General features: G+C 43.9%; 1 protein-coding gene across 2 annotated transcripts in view; it reads left to right on the top strand.

The window, feature by feature from the left end:
* EML6 (EMAP like 6) overlaps positions 1-16955 on the top strand; it is an 88225-nt gene that overhangs the window by 31730 nt on the left and 39540 nt on the right. The window contains exons 4-10 of one of the 2 annotated variants that reach the window (XM_027693477.1): positions 4063-4161; positions 5374-5442; positions 7527-7712; positions 9567-9702; positions 12397-12598; positions 15226-15363; positions 15940-16196. In XM_027693477.1, the coding sequence (XP_027549278.1) occupies positions 4063-4161; positions 5374-5442; positions 7527-7712; positions 9567-9702; positions 12397-12598; positions 15226-15363; positions 15940-16196 (1087 nt within the window). Of the gene's footprint in view, positions 1-4062; positions 4162-5373; positions 5443-7526; positions 7713-9566; positions 9703-12393; positions 12599-15225; positions 15364-15939; positions 16197-16955 lie in introns of both variants that reach the window. The other variant, XM_027693478.1, reaches the window with a different exon arrangement.

The following is a 16955-nucleotide window of genomic DNA, read 5'->3' as shown; positions in this document are numbered from 1 at the left end:
GCCACCTCCAGCCAGGTGGGTGCCACCTCCAGCCAGGTGGGTGCCACTGCCTGCCGAGCACAGATCCCCCTTGGTGGGTTGGCTGTGATGCCTGCTCAGCTGGTGCTAAGAAAAAATCCAGGAGCTGTTAATTGAGGGTGAGATAAGGAAAGGGTTTAATGTGCCAAGGCAATTGATGGTACACGAGGCGTGCAGGCTGTGCCTGAGATGTTACATTTATAACCATATCTGGCCAATCCCAAGTGTGTGCACCCTGTACCCTTTGCTCTGGTCCACCCCCCATCCCGCCCCTGGGAATTAGGGCTGGGGGTTTTTGAGACCCTCTCTTCATCAATCCTCATCATCTTTGGGGTACAGAGAGCACAGAGTCACCTAGTTCTTGACTCTGTTCTGTGGTTTAGGCCAATATACAAGTGTTCTCCAAACAGGACAGGCCTTGCCTTGACAAGAGACTAAACATTTCTGCTGGATATGGGGGTAGGGTTGATATAGGGAACATGGAATGGGGTAAGAGGGTTAAGGAATTTGTAAACTAAAGGGTTCTACAGGGTAGAGGGACAAGGGCTGCTGCTTTTAAAATCTACTTCCACTACTTATAAAACTTATAAGGCTTACAAATATTAGAAAAATAAAAAAAACATTAGGGGCTTAAGGCATCAGCTGGAATGGCTTCCCCACCTCCTTGGCACCTGCTGCTCCAAGAAACAGGCTCCTGGCAAAGCCCTCCTGGCCCTGGAGCTCTTTTCTGGCAGCAGAACTGCACTGATGTCCCTGCTGGGAGAGTCTCCTTGGCTGGGCTGCCCTGGCAGTTTAATTTAATTGAATAACGGGGTCAGGGCCCAGTGTGCCTGTGCACAATGGCAGCAGCTCAGGGGATATTCTGAGGCAGAATTTCAAACAGAAGTAAATGGTGGGCTGCTCACAGCTGGGCTTGTCACAGCTAAACACATTTCCCCTGGAGGTGAGCTATTAAAAGCTTTCAGTTGTGAATGAAGTAGGAGGAAAATAGATCTAAAATTCACCTACCTGAGAAATACTTCAGAGAGCTTTATAAATATCTGTGTGTGCAGTGTGTCGTTATTGATGTCCTGATGAGTGTCCTGGTGTAACACTTCATAGCTGGTTGCTAAAGTGTTCTTAGGAATGCTTAGATGAGCTGCCACCTGGATTCTTGCATGGATCCTTCCTGGTTTTGTATTTTCTGTACCTCAGAGTTGCATCCCAACAGGGCAGAACTATGGGATGTTCTGGCCTTTCAAAGATGTCTTAAAATCATGTCCTAGATGGGTTGCTGATTATTGAAGTGCTTTATTGTCCTGTACTTTGCTACTTTCCCACTGACCACACAGTGCTTTATTAGCAGTAATAGTATAATTAAATGGTTAATATTTATTATTAATTTATTATTCTGGGCTCTGTCTGAGCCCAGAACTGGCCTTCAAGGCATCAAATGTATTCTCACATGAAACAAAAGTACTTTTTATTGTGCATTAGCTTGTGTGTGTTCAGTTTGAAGTCTGAAATGCAGGACTTCAACCTGAGCAGTTGCCTTTAATGTGGTTAAAAAGCTTTGGGTAACTGGAGTTCTAAACACCACCACAGATTACACTTCCCCATTAAAAATTGGAACTAGCTTTCTATTTTAAGCCTAGTTTTCAATGACGTTCCTCCAGTTTTCTTAAGGTAAAGCCATTTCCTCTAAAATCTCCTGTGTCAATTCTAATTAATGAAAAATGTGGTCCTTGGAATTGAGGAATAAAAACCTCACACGAGAAAACTCCCAGATCAGCAGAACAAGATTTCCAGAGCTGTTATATTTTTAAGGTATCATTCATTTGGAACTGCACATTCTTTGTTTTTCCCCCTCATTTTTAACTTCATGGGACTGGTGGATAAACTTTTTTTTTTTTAGACCTTTGGGGCCTGGCTGTCATTAACCCCCCAGCTCAGTGCTGGGCTGCCCCTGCAGGACAGGGACAGTTCTGTTTCTGGAGGGGCTGGGGAAGTTGCAGTTCATTCTGGAAATAAAGGTTTGCATTGAATGCTTTCCTGTCTGGAGGAAGAGCAGTGCTGGAACACATAAATATGGATGATGCAGCTTGGCTTTCTGCTGCTCTCTCTGGCTTTGCAGCAGGAGCTGCTGTGCTGAGCCCCAGCTAAAGGGCAGGGGGGGAAGGTTCTGAGCAGTTGGAATTCCGAGCTGCAGCAGTGCTGGTTTGTTTAGTCAGCATTCCCAGGGGAACTGGTGTCTGTGACAGGGTGAACCAGGCTGTGCACACCCTGCCTGCACCTTCCAGTGCACACCTTGCCTTCTCCTCCACCCAGGGGCTGCCAACAGCCAGGGAGGGTTTGCATTTCAGCCCCAAAGCACAAATCACTTCAACAATGCAACAGAACTGGGCTCTCTCCTCTGGTAACTCTGTCAGCACCACGTCCTACAGCAAAGAGCCCGGGTGGTTCTGCTGCACTCCCTCAGTGGATCCCCATGGAGTCAGCTTGGGTTCCTCCAAAATTTCCTGGTTTATGTGTTTGCTGGGGTTAATACTGGAGTTTAAAGTTTAAAATGCAGGACTGTTGTAATTTAAAAATACAGATTTTAGTTTGGGCTTCTTCTGTCTGAGCAGGAGATGCCATTTGGCAGGAGGGGAACTGCATTTGGTTCAGATGTTTAAGAAGGAGCTGTCAGTTTGCCTCTAATTAAAAATGTCTTTTGTTAAATCAAGAGTTAACTATAATTTCTCCTTAAAAGTACCAACAGCTCCCCTTCACAGAATTACCTATAAAGCAGATGCCTTGTAGTGAAGTATTTTTTCAAGACTGCCCAGTTCAATTTCTGCTCTGTTTTAGATGAACCCTTTCTGTGTGCTTTGTAAAGAGACTTATTTTTAATGGGGTGAGGGGGGCACTGCCATAATACATACATGTATTTCTAAGTTTTTCATTAGGTAGCACTTGGCTTCTTTAGCCAGATCTTCTAAATCTGTGTAGATTTAAAAATAATTGTTAATTATGTGCATAAACTACTTGGCAGATATTTTCTTCTGGTAGTTCTGTGAATTCTCTGAATAGAATTCTGTCAAATTCTCTTCCAGAAGGAGGACTAAAAGTGTAAGTGTTCCAACCAAAAGGGAAATTCAGCATTTCTCACTTTGCTGCCAGCAGGAGCCCTTCCTCAGCAGACCACTTGAAAAGAAAATAGCAAATAGTTCTTAGTTTCTGTAGTCCCTTCACTGCCCATCTACCCCCAGGGGTGGTTTCCCCACTGGGAGTTACAGCTCAGCTCTGAGGTTGGTCACATCATGGATCTAAAAGATGCTGGAAGTACTGCCATGGTTTCCATGGTGAGGAGGACTATAAAAGAGGTGAGAAAAAGTTGAAATCAGTGAAGGTGCCACGAAAAAGAGCTTGTGTTTTGATCAGTACAGCCAGACCCCTGGCAGGTATGGGTTGCTAAGGGCAAATAAAATGCACTCTGCCTTTTCCCTTCCAGGTTTTCCCTTCTGTTTTATTCTGTTCTTTTTATTTCTTGTATTGTTGAGATTGAAAAGTATTACAATTAAGTTATTTTAATTGGTGATCAAGAGAACTTTGATTTAGCTTGGTTACTAATTACTGATTTTAGTTATTTTAATTGGTGATTTGATACACTAAGCTCTGTAAAAGGCAATTATTAAAAGTACATCCAGTTCTGATTCTGAAGCTCAACAAAATGAACATAATGAACAAAATGGGAGCTGGAAATGGTGAGAGCTTTTATTATCAAATTAATAATCGAAGTACAGCTGAAACAAGCCCCTCAAACCCTTCCTGGTCAGAATTCCCCTGGAAACATTGGCACCTGAGATCAAGAACCTTTTAGAGAAGGGGGAGACATTTCAGTGCTCTCTCAGCGAGTAAGTGTTGAGTGTGACTGGCTTTGCCTTTGCCAGAGAGTTCAAACACAGGGCACACGTGGGCCAATCCACTTGGGCAGTAATCCTGGGAATGCAGCAATCCTGGGAATTGCAGGGTGGTGATTTGGAGCTGCTTTGCCACTAACTGGCTCCTGTGGTTTCTCCTCAGCGCTTGGCGTCCGTGGGGCTGGACGCCAAAAACACCGTGTGCATCTGGGACTGGAAGAGGGGGAAGCTCCTGGCGACAGCAACGGGCCACTCGGACAGGGTATGGTGGGACAGGCCCCTAAGGGGCTGGGGGTCATCAGGGTTTGGAACAGAGGGGGGGTTGGATTGGGTTCATGCAAAGGGAATCTCGCTCGTTCCACCGTGCTTGGAAATTTTGTGCCTCCTCCTTGTGCCAGACCCAGCACAAAGCACCCACAGGAGCCTGGGGAGGAGATCCTTTGTCCCTACATCTGGAGCTCCACAGATGATCTGTGCCCCCTGAGCTCACGTTTCACATCTCATGTTTTCTCTCAGGATGTCAAAAAGACAGTTTATCCTGAGGGCAGATTGAATTATTTCCCTTTTAGTTTTGCTTCAGACAGTCACCTGTAGAAGCAACCTAATTAGGGTAAATATTCCTTTTCTATCTGTTAACCTCAGTTAGAGGATCAGAACTTCAATAAAGACGAGAACTGACCAGCTTTGAGTTCCGAATGTTGTTCAGGATTAGGAAATGTTTTACCAGGTTTAACACAGGCCTCCTTGACGTATATAAGCACATGGATGCATACATTCAGATAAATTATGGGCACAGTCTGACAAGTTTTCTTGTATCTGTGTTATGGTATTATGCCACATTTTAATGTTATAATATTGGGGTGTTACAATGTTTTACTGCACGCAGAGCAGCAGGCTGAACCCGCCCCTGCAGCTGGTGTGACATACAGTCTGTCTGCATCCCCTGTGTCAGCTCAATAATCTGCTAGTTCGTTTTTACTTGCAGTGTTCCCAACACAACAGCATCTCAGTCCTTCTTGAATTTCTCTTTCAGAACTGGTTCACTTCCCAGTTACAGCAGTGGAAGTTTTGCTACTGACCTCAGTAGGTACAAGATCAGGTTCTGAATTAGCAGAAGACTCCAGGACAGGCAAGAAGTACTAAAATCTTAGTCCCAGTAGACTTTCACACTGAGAAAAAGGAGGGAGTGGGAAATAATGCCTACCTAAATATTGTTTATTCAATAACACCTTGGAGCTGGAATGGATTGGTAGTGTGGAGTCAGGGATGAGGTGTGTTCACAGGACTGTGTGAGGAGCCCTCCATGTTTGCCTTAACCTTGGATTACAGAGTTCCAAATTCACCTCAAGAGTGTTCTTTCATTTTTAGTAATATGTTCCAACAGAAATGGTGGCTAAGCACTGGTAAAAGCAAACTGAACCTACATGCAATTACTGTGTAATTTAAAATACCAGCTTAATGTACTTCTTAACAGATATTTGATATTTCCTGGGATCAGTATCAGCCCAACAGAATCGTCAGCTGTGGAGTGAAACACATAAAGGTAAAGAGCTCTTATTGTTTACTTGGAAAAAGTGCTTGCACAAAAAAAATCTGTGCTCTTACATGATGAGGGCCCTAAGTACAAGACAATTTATGCTTTTCTTTCTTTACTCTGTGAACGTTTTGGCAAAACTTTTTGTTTGAAGCCACTCCAGAATTTCAGCAGTGACTGAGGTGCAGGTCCCCTGAACAAGCAAGGTGGGAAGATCATCATTATATACTTGTAATTTTGGGTTTCTCTGCCCTCTCCATGTCACCTAAATTGTCTCAGCCTTTAGGGGTTTCTCTCCTCAAGCATCACAAAGAGTCACTGAGCAGCTGTAGGGTGAACTAAGTTAAAAAGTGAATTAAATGACCTCTCTTTGGCCTCTCATTGCCAGCAGTCGTAGGAACACCTGCAAAGATGAGAACTCCAGTGCCCCACTATTTGCTCCCTCTAAGTCACCTTCTCTGGAAGTGTTCTAAATACAAACCCAGATATATACGAGATGTTTAGGGTAAAACATCCTCGTGCCTGTGGAAAGCTTAGAAAGGAATCCTCGTTTGCCAATATTCCCTTCAGGTTTCTATTTTTCTCCTGTCTCATCAAAACCATTCCTAACAGATGGCAATTATTTCACATGACTGGGGTGGGAAGAGCTTTAACTAGAAGTTTAGGAAACCAGTTAATATCTCTAGTTCTGGTTCCTTGTGCCCTTAAAACCACCACTGCTTTCAAACTGTGGGTGGTTTTGGCAGCAGTGATACCATCTGTTGTATTCTGCAAGCTGTTTGCCAAAACCTGTCTTTGTTTGGCACCTGTCTCCTGTTGAAAATGGCCATAATTACCCTGAACACACATATTACCAGCACTGTAAATACAAGGAGATAAAGACATGCCAAAAAAAGAACAAAAAAGGCAGCAGGGAGGGGAAGTGACTCCGTGTTCCCTCCAGTGAGGCTCCCACAGCAGCCTGAACTTGCTGTTCAGTGCAAGGATGTGGGAATATGGTAATAACAGCTCCAAAGCAATAGTAGCACTGGGAGAACTGGGACTGAGGCTTGGGAATAGCACCAGTTATTCCTTTGGCATGTTGGCTCCGTTCGCTCATTTGGCTGAGCAGGTATTAGGAGCTGTGGTAAAGCCTTGGAGCTGAGGAATCTCCCACTGGGCTCAGGATCCTCCCTCCACCCTTTTCCTGGCACTGCTGCCCTCCCACCCTTCCTCTGCTAAGCAGCAGCGAGGAGAGTTTAGGTTTTACTCCCTGGGGGCAGGATTCCCTCTGCCTTCAAAATTGGCTCATGTTAAGAGGCAAAGGGAAAACTTAATTGAATTAGAAATAGAGAAGGATCTGAAGTAAAAAACCTCAATCCGAGGATTTTCTGGATGTCAGCTTTATAGGAATTTTATGGGACATTTTATAAGTGTGAAGAAAAATACCTAAAAATTCAGCTTATAGGCATGAAAAGATGCAGGTATATAAAGTGGGGATGAGATGGACATTATGCACTCTGATTCAAAAAGAAACAATATGATACTTCTCACCACTAAAGACACTCTTCTAAGACAAACTTTCTGTTCTCTCTTTTCCTCTCCTCTAGTCAGTCTTAGACTCTTTTTTGCAGAACTTTAATGCCTTGTAGAAGCCAAGCAGGTCCCCATTCCACACTTGGGGAACCTGTTACTCTCAGTCTCAGCGTTGTTTCACACTGGAGCCTTTCAGTCTCCCTGGAACAGATGGTTCCTCAGTAACTGTAACTATATTTGAGGGACACACCTCTCCCAGTGCTCTGGAGAAGGGCACAAATGCCTGCTCCAGCACCCAAGTTGTGGAAGATCAAGTATTTTGTCACTTCAGCTGCGTTTTAAGGTTTGCAGACAAGAAAAATGGGACGTCCCTGGCTTTAAAAACGTGCACTTGTATGGACAGCTTTTCCCAGCAAAACCTGATAAAGGATAGTGGGAGAACAGCTCGATGATTTCCTTTGGGTTTAGTGCCTGCCCAGACACTGCTCTGTCAGGTTGTCCATCTGAGAGCTGCACACTAATATGAAACCCAGGAATCCTGCAGGGATTTTTCCTAATGTGCCATTTGCATTTCCCAGTTTTGGACGCTGTGTGGGAACGCCCTGACGGCAAAGAGGGGGATCTTTGGGAAAACAGGAGATCTCCAAACCATCCTGTGCTTGGCGTGTGCTAAAGAAGATGTCACCTACTCTGGGGCTCTAAATGGGGACATCTACGTCTGGAAAGGGCTGAACTTGGTGCGCACCATCCAGGGAGCACACAGCGTGAGTCCTGTTCTCATGTCCTTCTGAAGGGAATGGGCATGGAATTGGGAACCTTCCTGGAGGCTCAGCTCCAGAGCTTTCCTCCTCTTTGGGGTCAGAGCAATGTCTAAGGCTGCTCATCAGTTAAGAACTCGGATGTAACATTGTACTTGGTTGACATGTTGCCAACAGATGCTGAGCTGATAGAACTGCTGATGTTTGTAGCCTTGACCTAATCAAGCAAACTAAACCTAAAGAAAAGTTTCTAAACCTGAAGTTTCACAGATTGAGAAGCTTCAGTTACAATCAGTTTACTTACAAATAGTTGGTAAGCAGATTACCTGGTTTTAAATAGAATTTTACCACTAAAATTCCCAACGCTGGGGACTGACTCTTCATAAGAGCTGCAGTGTGGAATAAACCTGTAGAATCTGGGACTTTGCATTCCAACCATATTCCAAAGGCAGTTTAGTCCAATTGGCTTCATAACACCCCCTCCCTCCCCAGTTTGGAGCTCTCATAATTACAGAGTGAAAGGGGAATGTATAGGATGATGTAAGATTTCTCACCAGTCTAATATAGTAAATTTACCTCTCTGTTGTTGCTGCAGTAAAGGCACAGTAGGACTTGCTTGTCTTATTTCATATGTATTTGAGAACAGTTCCTATTTGCAGTATGACTGTGGTTAATGGCATTCTGGTGTGGTTTTTTGAACAATAGGAAACAAGACTGTTTTCCTTAGATAAGTGGTATGAAATCCAACCCTTGTCACTATGATTTCCTTCTAGAACCTTTCTAGAAAGATCATTGCAAACACTGTTTTTTTTCTGACCTCCCAAAATTGTTTATGTTGCCCCTTTGTCAAGATTCAGAGAAGCTCTTCAAACCAGCTCTAAGTGTGCTGGTTGTTTACAGAAGTAACCCCTAATTTATGAAAGCAGTGAGGGGTAATGAGTCTCACTGTCAGTGGGACATCTTAGCTGAGGAACTTTGGGAAATTCCACGTGATGTGCAGCTGCAATAACACAGAAATGTCTTTGGCAAACAGTAACCCCCTGTAGGAGATGTGCAGAATTTTATTTAGATCCATTAGAATGATTAAATACAATCTCTTTGGATATAATGTGATAAATTATGGGATTTGCCATGGCTAATATGCATTCTCCTGCCCAGTTTCTAATCTCTACGTAATTAATAATTAGAAATATTACTTTATTAAGAAATTGCACAAGGCCACTTTGAATGCTGAGTTCTTCTCTCCATTGTATTAATCTTTGTGCAGTTCAACTTGTCTCTTAACTGAGAGGTTTTCCTGACAAAATCCTGGCTCAGCAGGCACTCCCTGAGCTATTCCAAGGTAGTCCAGCACAGTCAGCAGTCATGAGGCATTTTCAAAAATTAAGAAGAAATTCAAACTGTGATAGAAACTTGTTTTCAACCAAGAGAATGAATTGCCACTCTTTCAGCTCCTGTTGGTTCCAAAGGATGTCTGAGCTGAATTCCTGAGGGAATGTCTCAGTCACCTCTGCACCTGTAAGAATCCTTGTACTGCTCCTTTGCTTGGTTTGGTTTACTCTGAGGAGCTCGTTATTTGAAGTGTTCCATTTTTTATTTAATTGTCCTTGGCATAACATTAACTCCACCAAATTTGGAGTTCTGCAAGCAGGCCATGGCACTGCTCTTGGCACAGAACTTTCTACAGAACCCACTGAAGTGGAGCACTTGAAATAAAAGCTGCATGTGCTGGTGTGCTTTGGGGATGGACAACACCCTGCTGCCCAGCAGCCTTTAACAAGAGTCTGTCCCAAAATAATTGCTCTGTGTGTTCCAGTGGGTTGTAAAGGCCTTTAAAAGTCGTTATCCCTTGGTTGACAGGCTGGAATTTTCAGCATGTATGCTTGTGAGGAAGGCTTTGCCACCGGAGGGAGAGACGGGTGCATCCGGCTGTGGGACACCGAGTTCAAACCAATTACCAAAATTGATCTCAGGGAGACTGAACAAGGATACAAAGGTAATGAGCTGTTCCTTTAATGGCTTTTACACATCTGGTTAATGGATTATGACACACTGAATGTGAAGCATAAATGTCTCTGCATGCTGCTGATTTTTTTGCTCAATGACTGTATGTATTTTTGGATCTGTGTTCCCCTTTGCCTCTGACAATGCTGTAACCTGAAGAGTTTTCCATGGTTCATAGTATAAACAGAGGGATGCTCCTCACCATGCCAATGCAAGGAGATAAGGAAAATCTAATTAAACACCTAAAGATAAGAGAATGGAGTTAGGTAACCTTTGATTAATTAATTAATTGCAATTCATTTGACTAACTGAGATTTCTGGAGCCCGACTCTCAAAGATGCTGACTGACCATCTGAGCCCTCCATTAGTGCATTTGGGAAGGTAGCACTTGGCAGATTTGTGAGAGAGAATGTTATTAAGTTGGTGATCATCATGTTTGTTGAATCTAATCCTGCTTCCTGTGAGCTTAGTCATCACTTCAGTTCATGAGCAGACTCTCAGGGCACTCCCAGTCTCCAGAGATCCCAGGGAACCTGCTCCAGTGTTCACCCATGGAATTTAACCCTCCCAAAGGTGTCCAAGACACCCACCCAGGAGTCCCTTTGCTTTGCAGTCCTGGCTTTATGTCGCTTTTTGCAGCCAAAGCAATAATGTTTAACATGAATTTTCTAGAAACCAGTAGCAGTTCCTCATGACCATTTACAGCAGCTTTGTAATTCTCTCTAAAAATTGTGGAGAAATAATTGAAGGTGAATCCTCCTCAGACATGCCATGGAGTCGTTCTGACTTGATGTCCTGATTTCTGCCATCCCCTAAATGCCACAGGGCACAGAGCATAGAGATGAGAGGAGCTGAGTAGAACCAGGCACTGCAACAGCACCTGTAGGGCTGAGACAGGCAGGAGAGCTTTTTCCCATCTTCTTACTTGGCAAAAGCAATAAAAAAATGTAATTTGTAGAAAGTGAATTGAGCTGCCCTTTGGACTTGTATATAAATTAGAACAGTTTTTAAAAATCGAGAAGTTAATTGATTTCTAAAAACTCAAAGTAGAACATTGCTTTTACAGCATTAAAATTCTTCAGGTTTACGTTTGTTTGTTGTTAAAAAAAAAGCAACATTACAACAGTGCCTGCTTTAATGGTGCAAGAAACTGCCTTAAGCAAGGCTGCAAAATTTTGTCCAAGCTTAGCCAAAGCTGATGTGCCCATGGGGATAATCACTGGGACTAAGGAAAAGGACATCTGTGAAAAATCTGGTGGGGCTACTGCTCTGACTGCAGCTATAAAAATGAGGAGCTTGGGGATGACTGCAGGCCATAAAATCCAAGCATGACTTATACCCTGTCACTGTCATTTGAAGGAAGCCCTTTGTCACCCCCTGGATTTGCTGTTCCTCAACCATCCTGCACTGAAGGGCACTGAACACTTTGAAATGAGCTGCATCACCAGCAGCAATCTGATCACAGGCTTGGCTTTGTACTGAAATGTAGAGGTATATTAGTAACAAACCCTGATAACAGCTCATCTTTATGTGCAGCATGTCCCAGAGAACACTGCCTTTCCCACATCCAAAGGTGTGCTTTGTGTTCTCAAACTTAACAATGCCCATTTGCCACTTAATATGTGAATTCCATCCCTTGGGTGTTCACTGGTGTGTATCAAAGATGGGAGTCAGAACTTGTGGATGAATTTAGCTGGGTCACACAGTGACATTATCAAAATTAAAAGTGGCTGGAGATGGACAAGAAAATAAATGAAGATTAATTTGGCCTTCTCAGGAGATGGGAATATTTTATTTATGTGACTGGTAGGTAATTGTATTTTGTGTTTGGTTCCAAAAATATGTTAAAATGATGGTGTGGCTGACCTTGACTACATGACAAATGGATTTTTTTATTCATTCCCATCTCACAGCATCTAGGCCCATTACCCAAACTTGAATTTTCATGTACTGGAACAGAAAACACAAACACTGCAAGCAGTTGGCCAGACAATGCCACCAAATGGCTCAGCCTGCTTGTGGTTAGTAAAATTCCAGCTCCAGAGTTAGGGTCAGAATTGTGGAATGAGATCAAGCTCTCTAAAAGTTATACAAAGCAAAATTCTCTTGGAGTTTGAGAGGGAGGATGTTTTGTTTGATTGTAATAATCCATTGTAACTAAAGTGGATAAGTGTGACAGCATGGGCACAAAGCATTTAAATTCCCCATTAAAATTTTATTGCAGTGTGCAAAAAATTAAAACCCCGAAAAAACGAGTAAACCCAGCTTCAGTCATGGGAACCTGGCCTAATGTAGAATTTAGATGTTTCAGTGCTGTGAAATGGAAGTGGGTTGTAAAACAAACTCCCAGGGTGTGCCCCAAGCATGGCTCTGGGTCCCTGCAGGCCCTGGCACAGCAGTGGCACACACACAGATCCTCCCAGGCTGGAGCTTCCTCCTCCCCTGCCCGAGGGAGAAAATCCACCCCAACTGCTTGGAGATTGGAGTACCTGTGATGTTGTGTGAGCCCCCAGTGTCAGAACCTGCCGGGTCTCAATGAGCTACTGAGGTGCTACTGCTGCCCCTGTGAGCCCCCAGTGTCAGAATGTGCCGGGTCTCAATGAGCTACTGAGGTGCTGCTGCTGCCCCTGTGCCCCCCCGGGCACGGGCAGTGCCTCACCTACAGCCCCCTGTCCCGTCCCAGCAGGTCTGTCCATCCGCAGCGTGTGCTGGAAGGCTGACAGGCTGCTGGCAGGGACCCAGGACAGCGAGATCTTCGAGGTGCTGGTGAGAGAGAGAGACAAGCCCATGCTGATCATGCAGGGGCACTGTGAGGGGGAGCTCTGGGCCCTGGCAGTGCACCCCAAGAAGCCCTTGGCAGTGACAGGCAGCGATGACCGATCCGTACGGTAAGGCTGGAGTTCCTTGTTTCTTATCATTCAAGGCTGGAGTTCTTTATTTCTAATCATTCATGTGCACATTCATTTGTAATTGATTTATTTTCTGGCCTTTTATTAAGAAAAAAATTTTCCCCCTATATTTTTCTTAGCACCTTTGCTTATTCTCTTCAGCCTTCGTATTTGGGCTCCACGCATCATGTAAAAATAATCAGAATTTGTGTTCAAAACATGCTGGGTTTCTCTACTCTGCTGGAAGTGCTGATGCATTGCTGTTGGTACAGCAGGTGTGGGGATCTAAATGGAGAAGGATCACTTTGTATTTCTCTTCTGTTAATAATATGCAACAAGCCCAAAGCCTAAATACCTTGGTGGTTCCTCCTGACCCTACTATCCTGATTTCCAGCTCCTACCAGATGGATGGTCACTGCTTTTTGTCTTACACAGATGATTTGATTGCATATATTTAAATCAAGCCCAGGCAGTTACCAAAGAGATTTTCAATTTTTATGGACTACCAGTCAACTTATTTCAGAAACATCTATGTGGGTTCTACCCTTTGGCCATATTTCAGTGGCAAAATTCAATCTCTTGCCGTGCATCCAGCTCCTAAATAATGCTCCTTCAGATTCCACATGATGGCTCACCCGGGCCTTGAGGCTTTGCTGCTCGGCTGGCATTGCTTTCCCTTTCTTTTCTGTCTTTGCACTTGTACTGGTTTCCCATTCCTGCCATCCTCCATCACTTTCTCACCACAGTTAAAATCCAAAGTGTGAGACTAAAGAACTGCCAGTTGTTCGCTGCAGTCGTGTTTTCTCCCTGGTTCCTACACGAGTGTTATTTCTCTCAGTTGATGAAATGCAGGAACAGTCTCCTGTACCTGTGTCTGTGTGCCCAGTGGCACAGCCAGGCCCAAGCCCACCCTGGCAGGATGCAGGGCGGTTCTGCAAAGCTGGGATTAGCACTGCACTGCCCTCAAGCCAATAAGCCATCCTAAAACTGGATTTCTTGTCTTGGCTCATCTCGTGGTGAGCAGAGGAACTGAGCCCTGGCCTGGAGGCGCTGCTGACTCAGAGCAGGCCTGACCCCGCTCGTGCCCCTCCAGGAAGCACTGAGGGATCTCTTTGTGCACATCAAACCTTAATTAGAGCTGCTCTTATGGCTCTGATCGCTGGGGTAGCAGTTATGATCCCCCTGGTGCCTTTGGACATTGCCATTCCCTCGGATGTGCAGGGATTTTTCTGCCCTTTGAGCTGTTGAGCCACTACAGAATGTGGGATTTGAATCCCAGTTCAGGCAGTGGGAGTTTTTTAGATACTATGTCTTCATTGAGGAATTCCAGTGAAATATGCAAATAAAAACATACACAAAAGGATTTTCTTCCAGTTTTCTTTTCAATACTAAAATTGGTTGACAGGAGTGTTTCTGTATTGCTGTTCACTGGGTAATTTTTCTTAGTATTTGACTATCACATCATTTTGAGAAGAGTGAGTCTATAATATAAATCTAAATTGTTTTAGAAATCAAATTATTTAGTGAGTCAGGTGATGCTCTCATGTCTGAGATGTCCTGTTGAGAAAGGATTGCTGTAGATTTTCCCCAGCCCAGCTGAGAGAAGGCTCCAGCCAGATACAGCTTTCCAGCATTTTAAACTTCCAAAGCAAAGCATTTTAAGTAGGAAAGCTGCCTGCTTACTGTCTATTACCACAGGAGCAGGGAAAAAAATACCATTGTCTGAAGGCACCCAGAATTATTAATTACATTTATTCAAAGCACCTCACTCTTGTCTTTGTGTGACGGAGAACGTCCGGCTGCAGCACCACGGGATGTTCTGGCAGAGCAGCTCTGCTCCACCTCTGTCTTCCCGAGGGATCTGTGTACTCCTGCTTTTCCAAGAAGATTGATTAGAACCTGTTTCTCTCTGAAAGCCTTTGAATATTTGTCTGTGATGTTTGTGTGAAGGGACAGAGCAGAGCAAAGCTGCTGGCACAGCCATCAGCTGCTCATCAAGGGCTTCCACCAAGTCTCCTGGGAGGCTCCAATAAACAAACTCGTCTGTCAGGTACAGGACAGAAAAAGTTGGAATATTAACTAATAGAATAATGTTTCATTGAGCCTATTTGGGATTTTTAAACCCAGTCGTTGAATCAAACACTTAGGAAAGTTGCCAAAGAATTATATATATTATAATAATGCCTTATTTTCAAAGCACATGCACTTTTCATATGGAAATAGTATTTTTCCCTGATTATTTTTTTTTCAAAAAGTACTGTGCAGAAGTATTTTGTCCTAAAAGATACTTGTTCTATTTTCATAAGCAAAGCCAGGCTTTTATTTTGTCAGTTGTTTATGCAAATGCCTGTATGTGTGCAAAAGGCTCTTCTTTGCTGTTATAAAAGTAAAAAGCTCCTATTTGAAATCACCCTTCCATTAATTCAAAAAGTTGTAGCATTTCTTAAAGAAAATTGAATTATCCTGCTTGCATTTTGTAATTACTCTTCTAGTGTATTGGACAAAGTGATTTATGTGAAAGCAACGTTTTGGAGGCAAATTTTATCCTGGTGTTTCCTTCAAAATCTTTCCAAATCCTTCCTGCATCATTCCTTGATGCACTGCAGCTTCCCTTTGCTCTGGTGCAGGTTGTGGAGCCTGGCTGACCATGCCCTGATAGCTCGCTGCAACATGGAGGAGGCAGTGAGGAGTGTGTCCTTCAGCCCCGATGGATCCCAGCTGGCTCTGGGAATGAAGGATGGCTCCTTCATTGTCCTTAGAGTGAGGTAAGAGGAGAAAACCGCTGGGGAAAAAGGGATAAAAAGTGAGAGAACAGAGCGTGGAGAGGGATCCCCTGCATCATACGCTTCACTCCCTCTCAGGCACATTCCAGGCAAAACAATTGGTAATTGAAAGACTTTTTTAAAGCATTTTCAAGATGCATATGAATAGAGTGAAATAGCCAAACCTCCATATTTCAAAACACATAGTCTGCTTTAACTGATACTTGGAAGAGCTTCCCCCTTTCCTTACCATTACTCCACGTGTTTGTTAAGCATATATTTAACTACTGGCTGATGGGAGGGAAAATCCTGTGCAAACCCCTGTAATGCTCTGCTTTAATGACTTTAACAAAACTTAAGTGGGCTGTTCACATTCATTTAACAGCCATCCCAACCACTGTTATTCTTCTAAAGAAGTTAATCTCTCTCTCCCAGCAATCTTGTCTTTGCTAATTTGCCTGACGCCCCCTAGAAATCTCTGTCTGGGGTGGGGAAGGATTCTCCTTTAAGGTCTCTGCCAACATTTCAGAGCTCTCCTTACCGAATGCATCTGATTTTACATACCCTCGGTGCTCGCAGGGACATGACGGAGGTGGTTCACATCAAGGACAGGAAGGAGGTGATCCACGAGATGAAGTTCTCCCCCGACGGCTCCTACCTGGCCGTGGGCTCCAACGACGGCCCCGTCGACATCTACGCGGTGGCCCAGAGGTACAAAAAAATCGGGGAGTGCAACAAATCCTCCAGCTTCATCACCCATCTCGACTGGTCCGTGGACAGCAAATTCCTGCAGACCAACGACGGCGCCGGAGAGAGGCTCTTCTACAAGATGCCCTGTGAGTCTGGGAGGGCTCCTGGGATGGACCAGCGAAACTGGGGGGGGGTTGGAGGAGAACACCACAAACGTGAAGGAAATAACGCACCTGCAAGCAGAGTTTTTGGGCCGGAGTTCACAGAAATACCTGCTGCTCGTTCTTCAGAGCGGCGGTCACGGGACATACCCACCTTCAGCTCTCAGCAAACGCTGCCTCTGCATTTTCTGCTCCGTCAGTTTTATGGTTTAATGTGGGAACCTTGAGAGGTTGACTCGCTTTTGGGTAACTACCAAAGCACCTCTGTCCCTGTTGTGCTTCCTTCAAGTGATGAACTATTCCTGTGTTAGTGATTAGAATGTTTTTACGAGTGCAATAATTAAAAACAGGAGAACTGTTTGAGTTCTCAGTGTCACAGCTTGTTAGTAGAAACAACACTGATAAATAATGGATTTATTCTTACTCTTACTTAAGAACGCTTTCTAATGTTTAGAAGAAACTGTTGCAGAACAGAGGAGAGCTTTAGGAATAAGATTTTGTGCTCATTTGGGCTAATTTGGCAGCCTCTGTAAATGAAAAGTACCATGGAATGACTGACTGACCAAATACTCAAATTTCAGGGGCAACAAATTCCTACAAGCACATGTGGCATGATTTAAAAATTTGAGTTATTAATCTTCTAGCACTTAAAAATGTCCTGGAGAGTCGTGTTACATACATATACTTTCTACTGAAGACATTTCTTTGTTAGAAGTGATGTGGAATTATAAAGTTTTTCCACTT

This window comes from Neopelma chrysocephalum, unplaced genomic scaffold, assembly GCF_003984885.1.
Source record: "Neopelma chrysocephalum unplaced genomic scaffold, ASM398488v2 Primary Assembly neopelma1_91, whole genome shotgun sequence".
NCBI lineage: Eukaryota > Metazoa > Chordata > Aves > Passeriformes > Pipridae > Neopelma > Neopelma chrysocephalum.
This window is presented reverse-complemented; position numbering and strand designations above follow the sequence as displayed.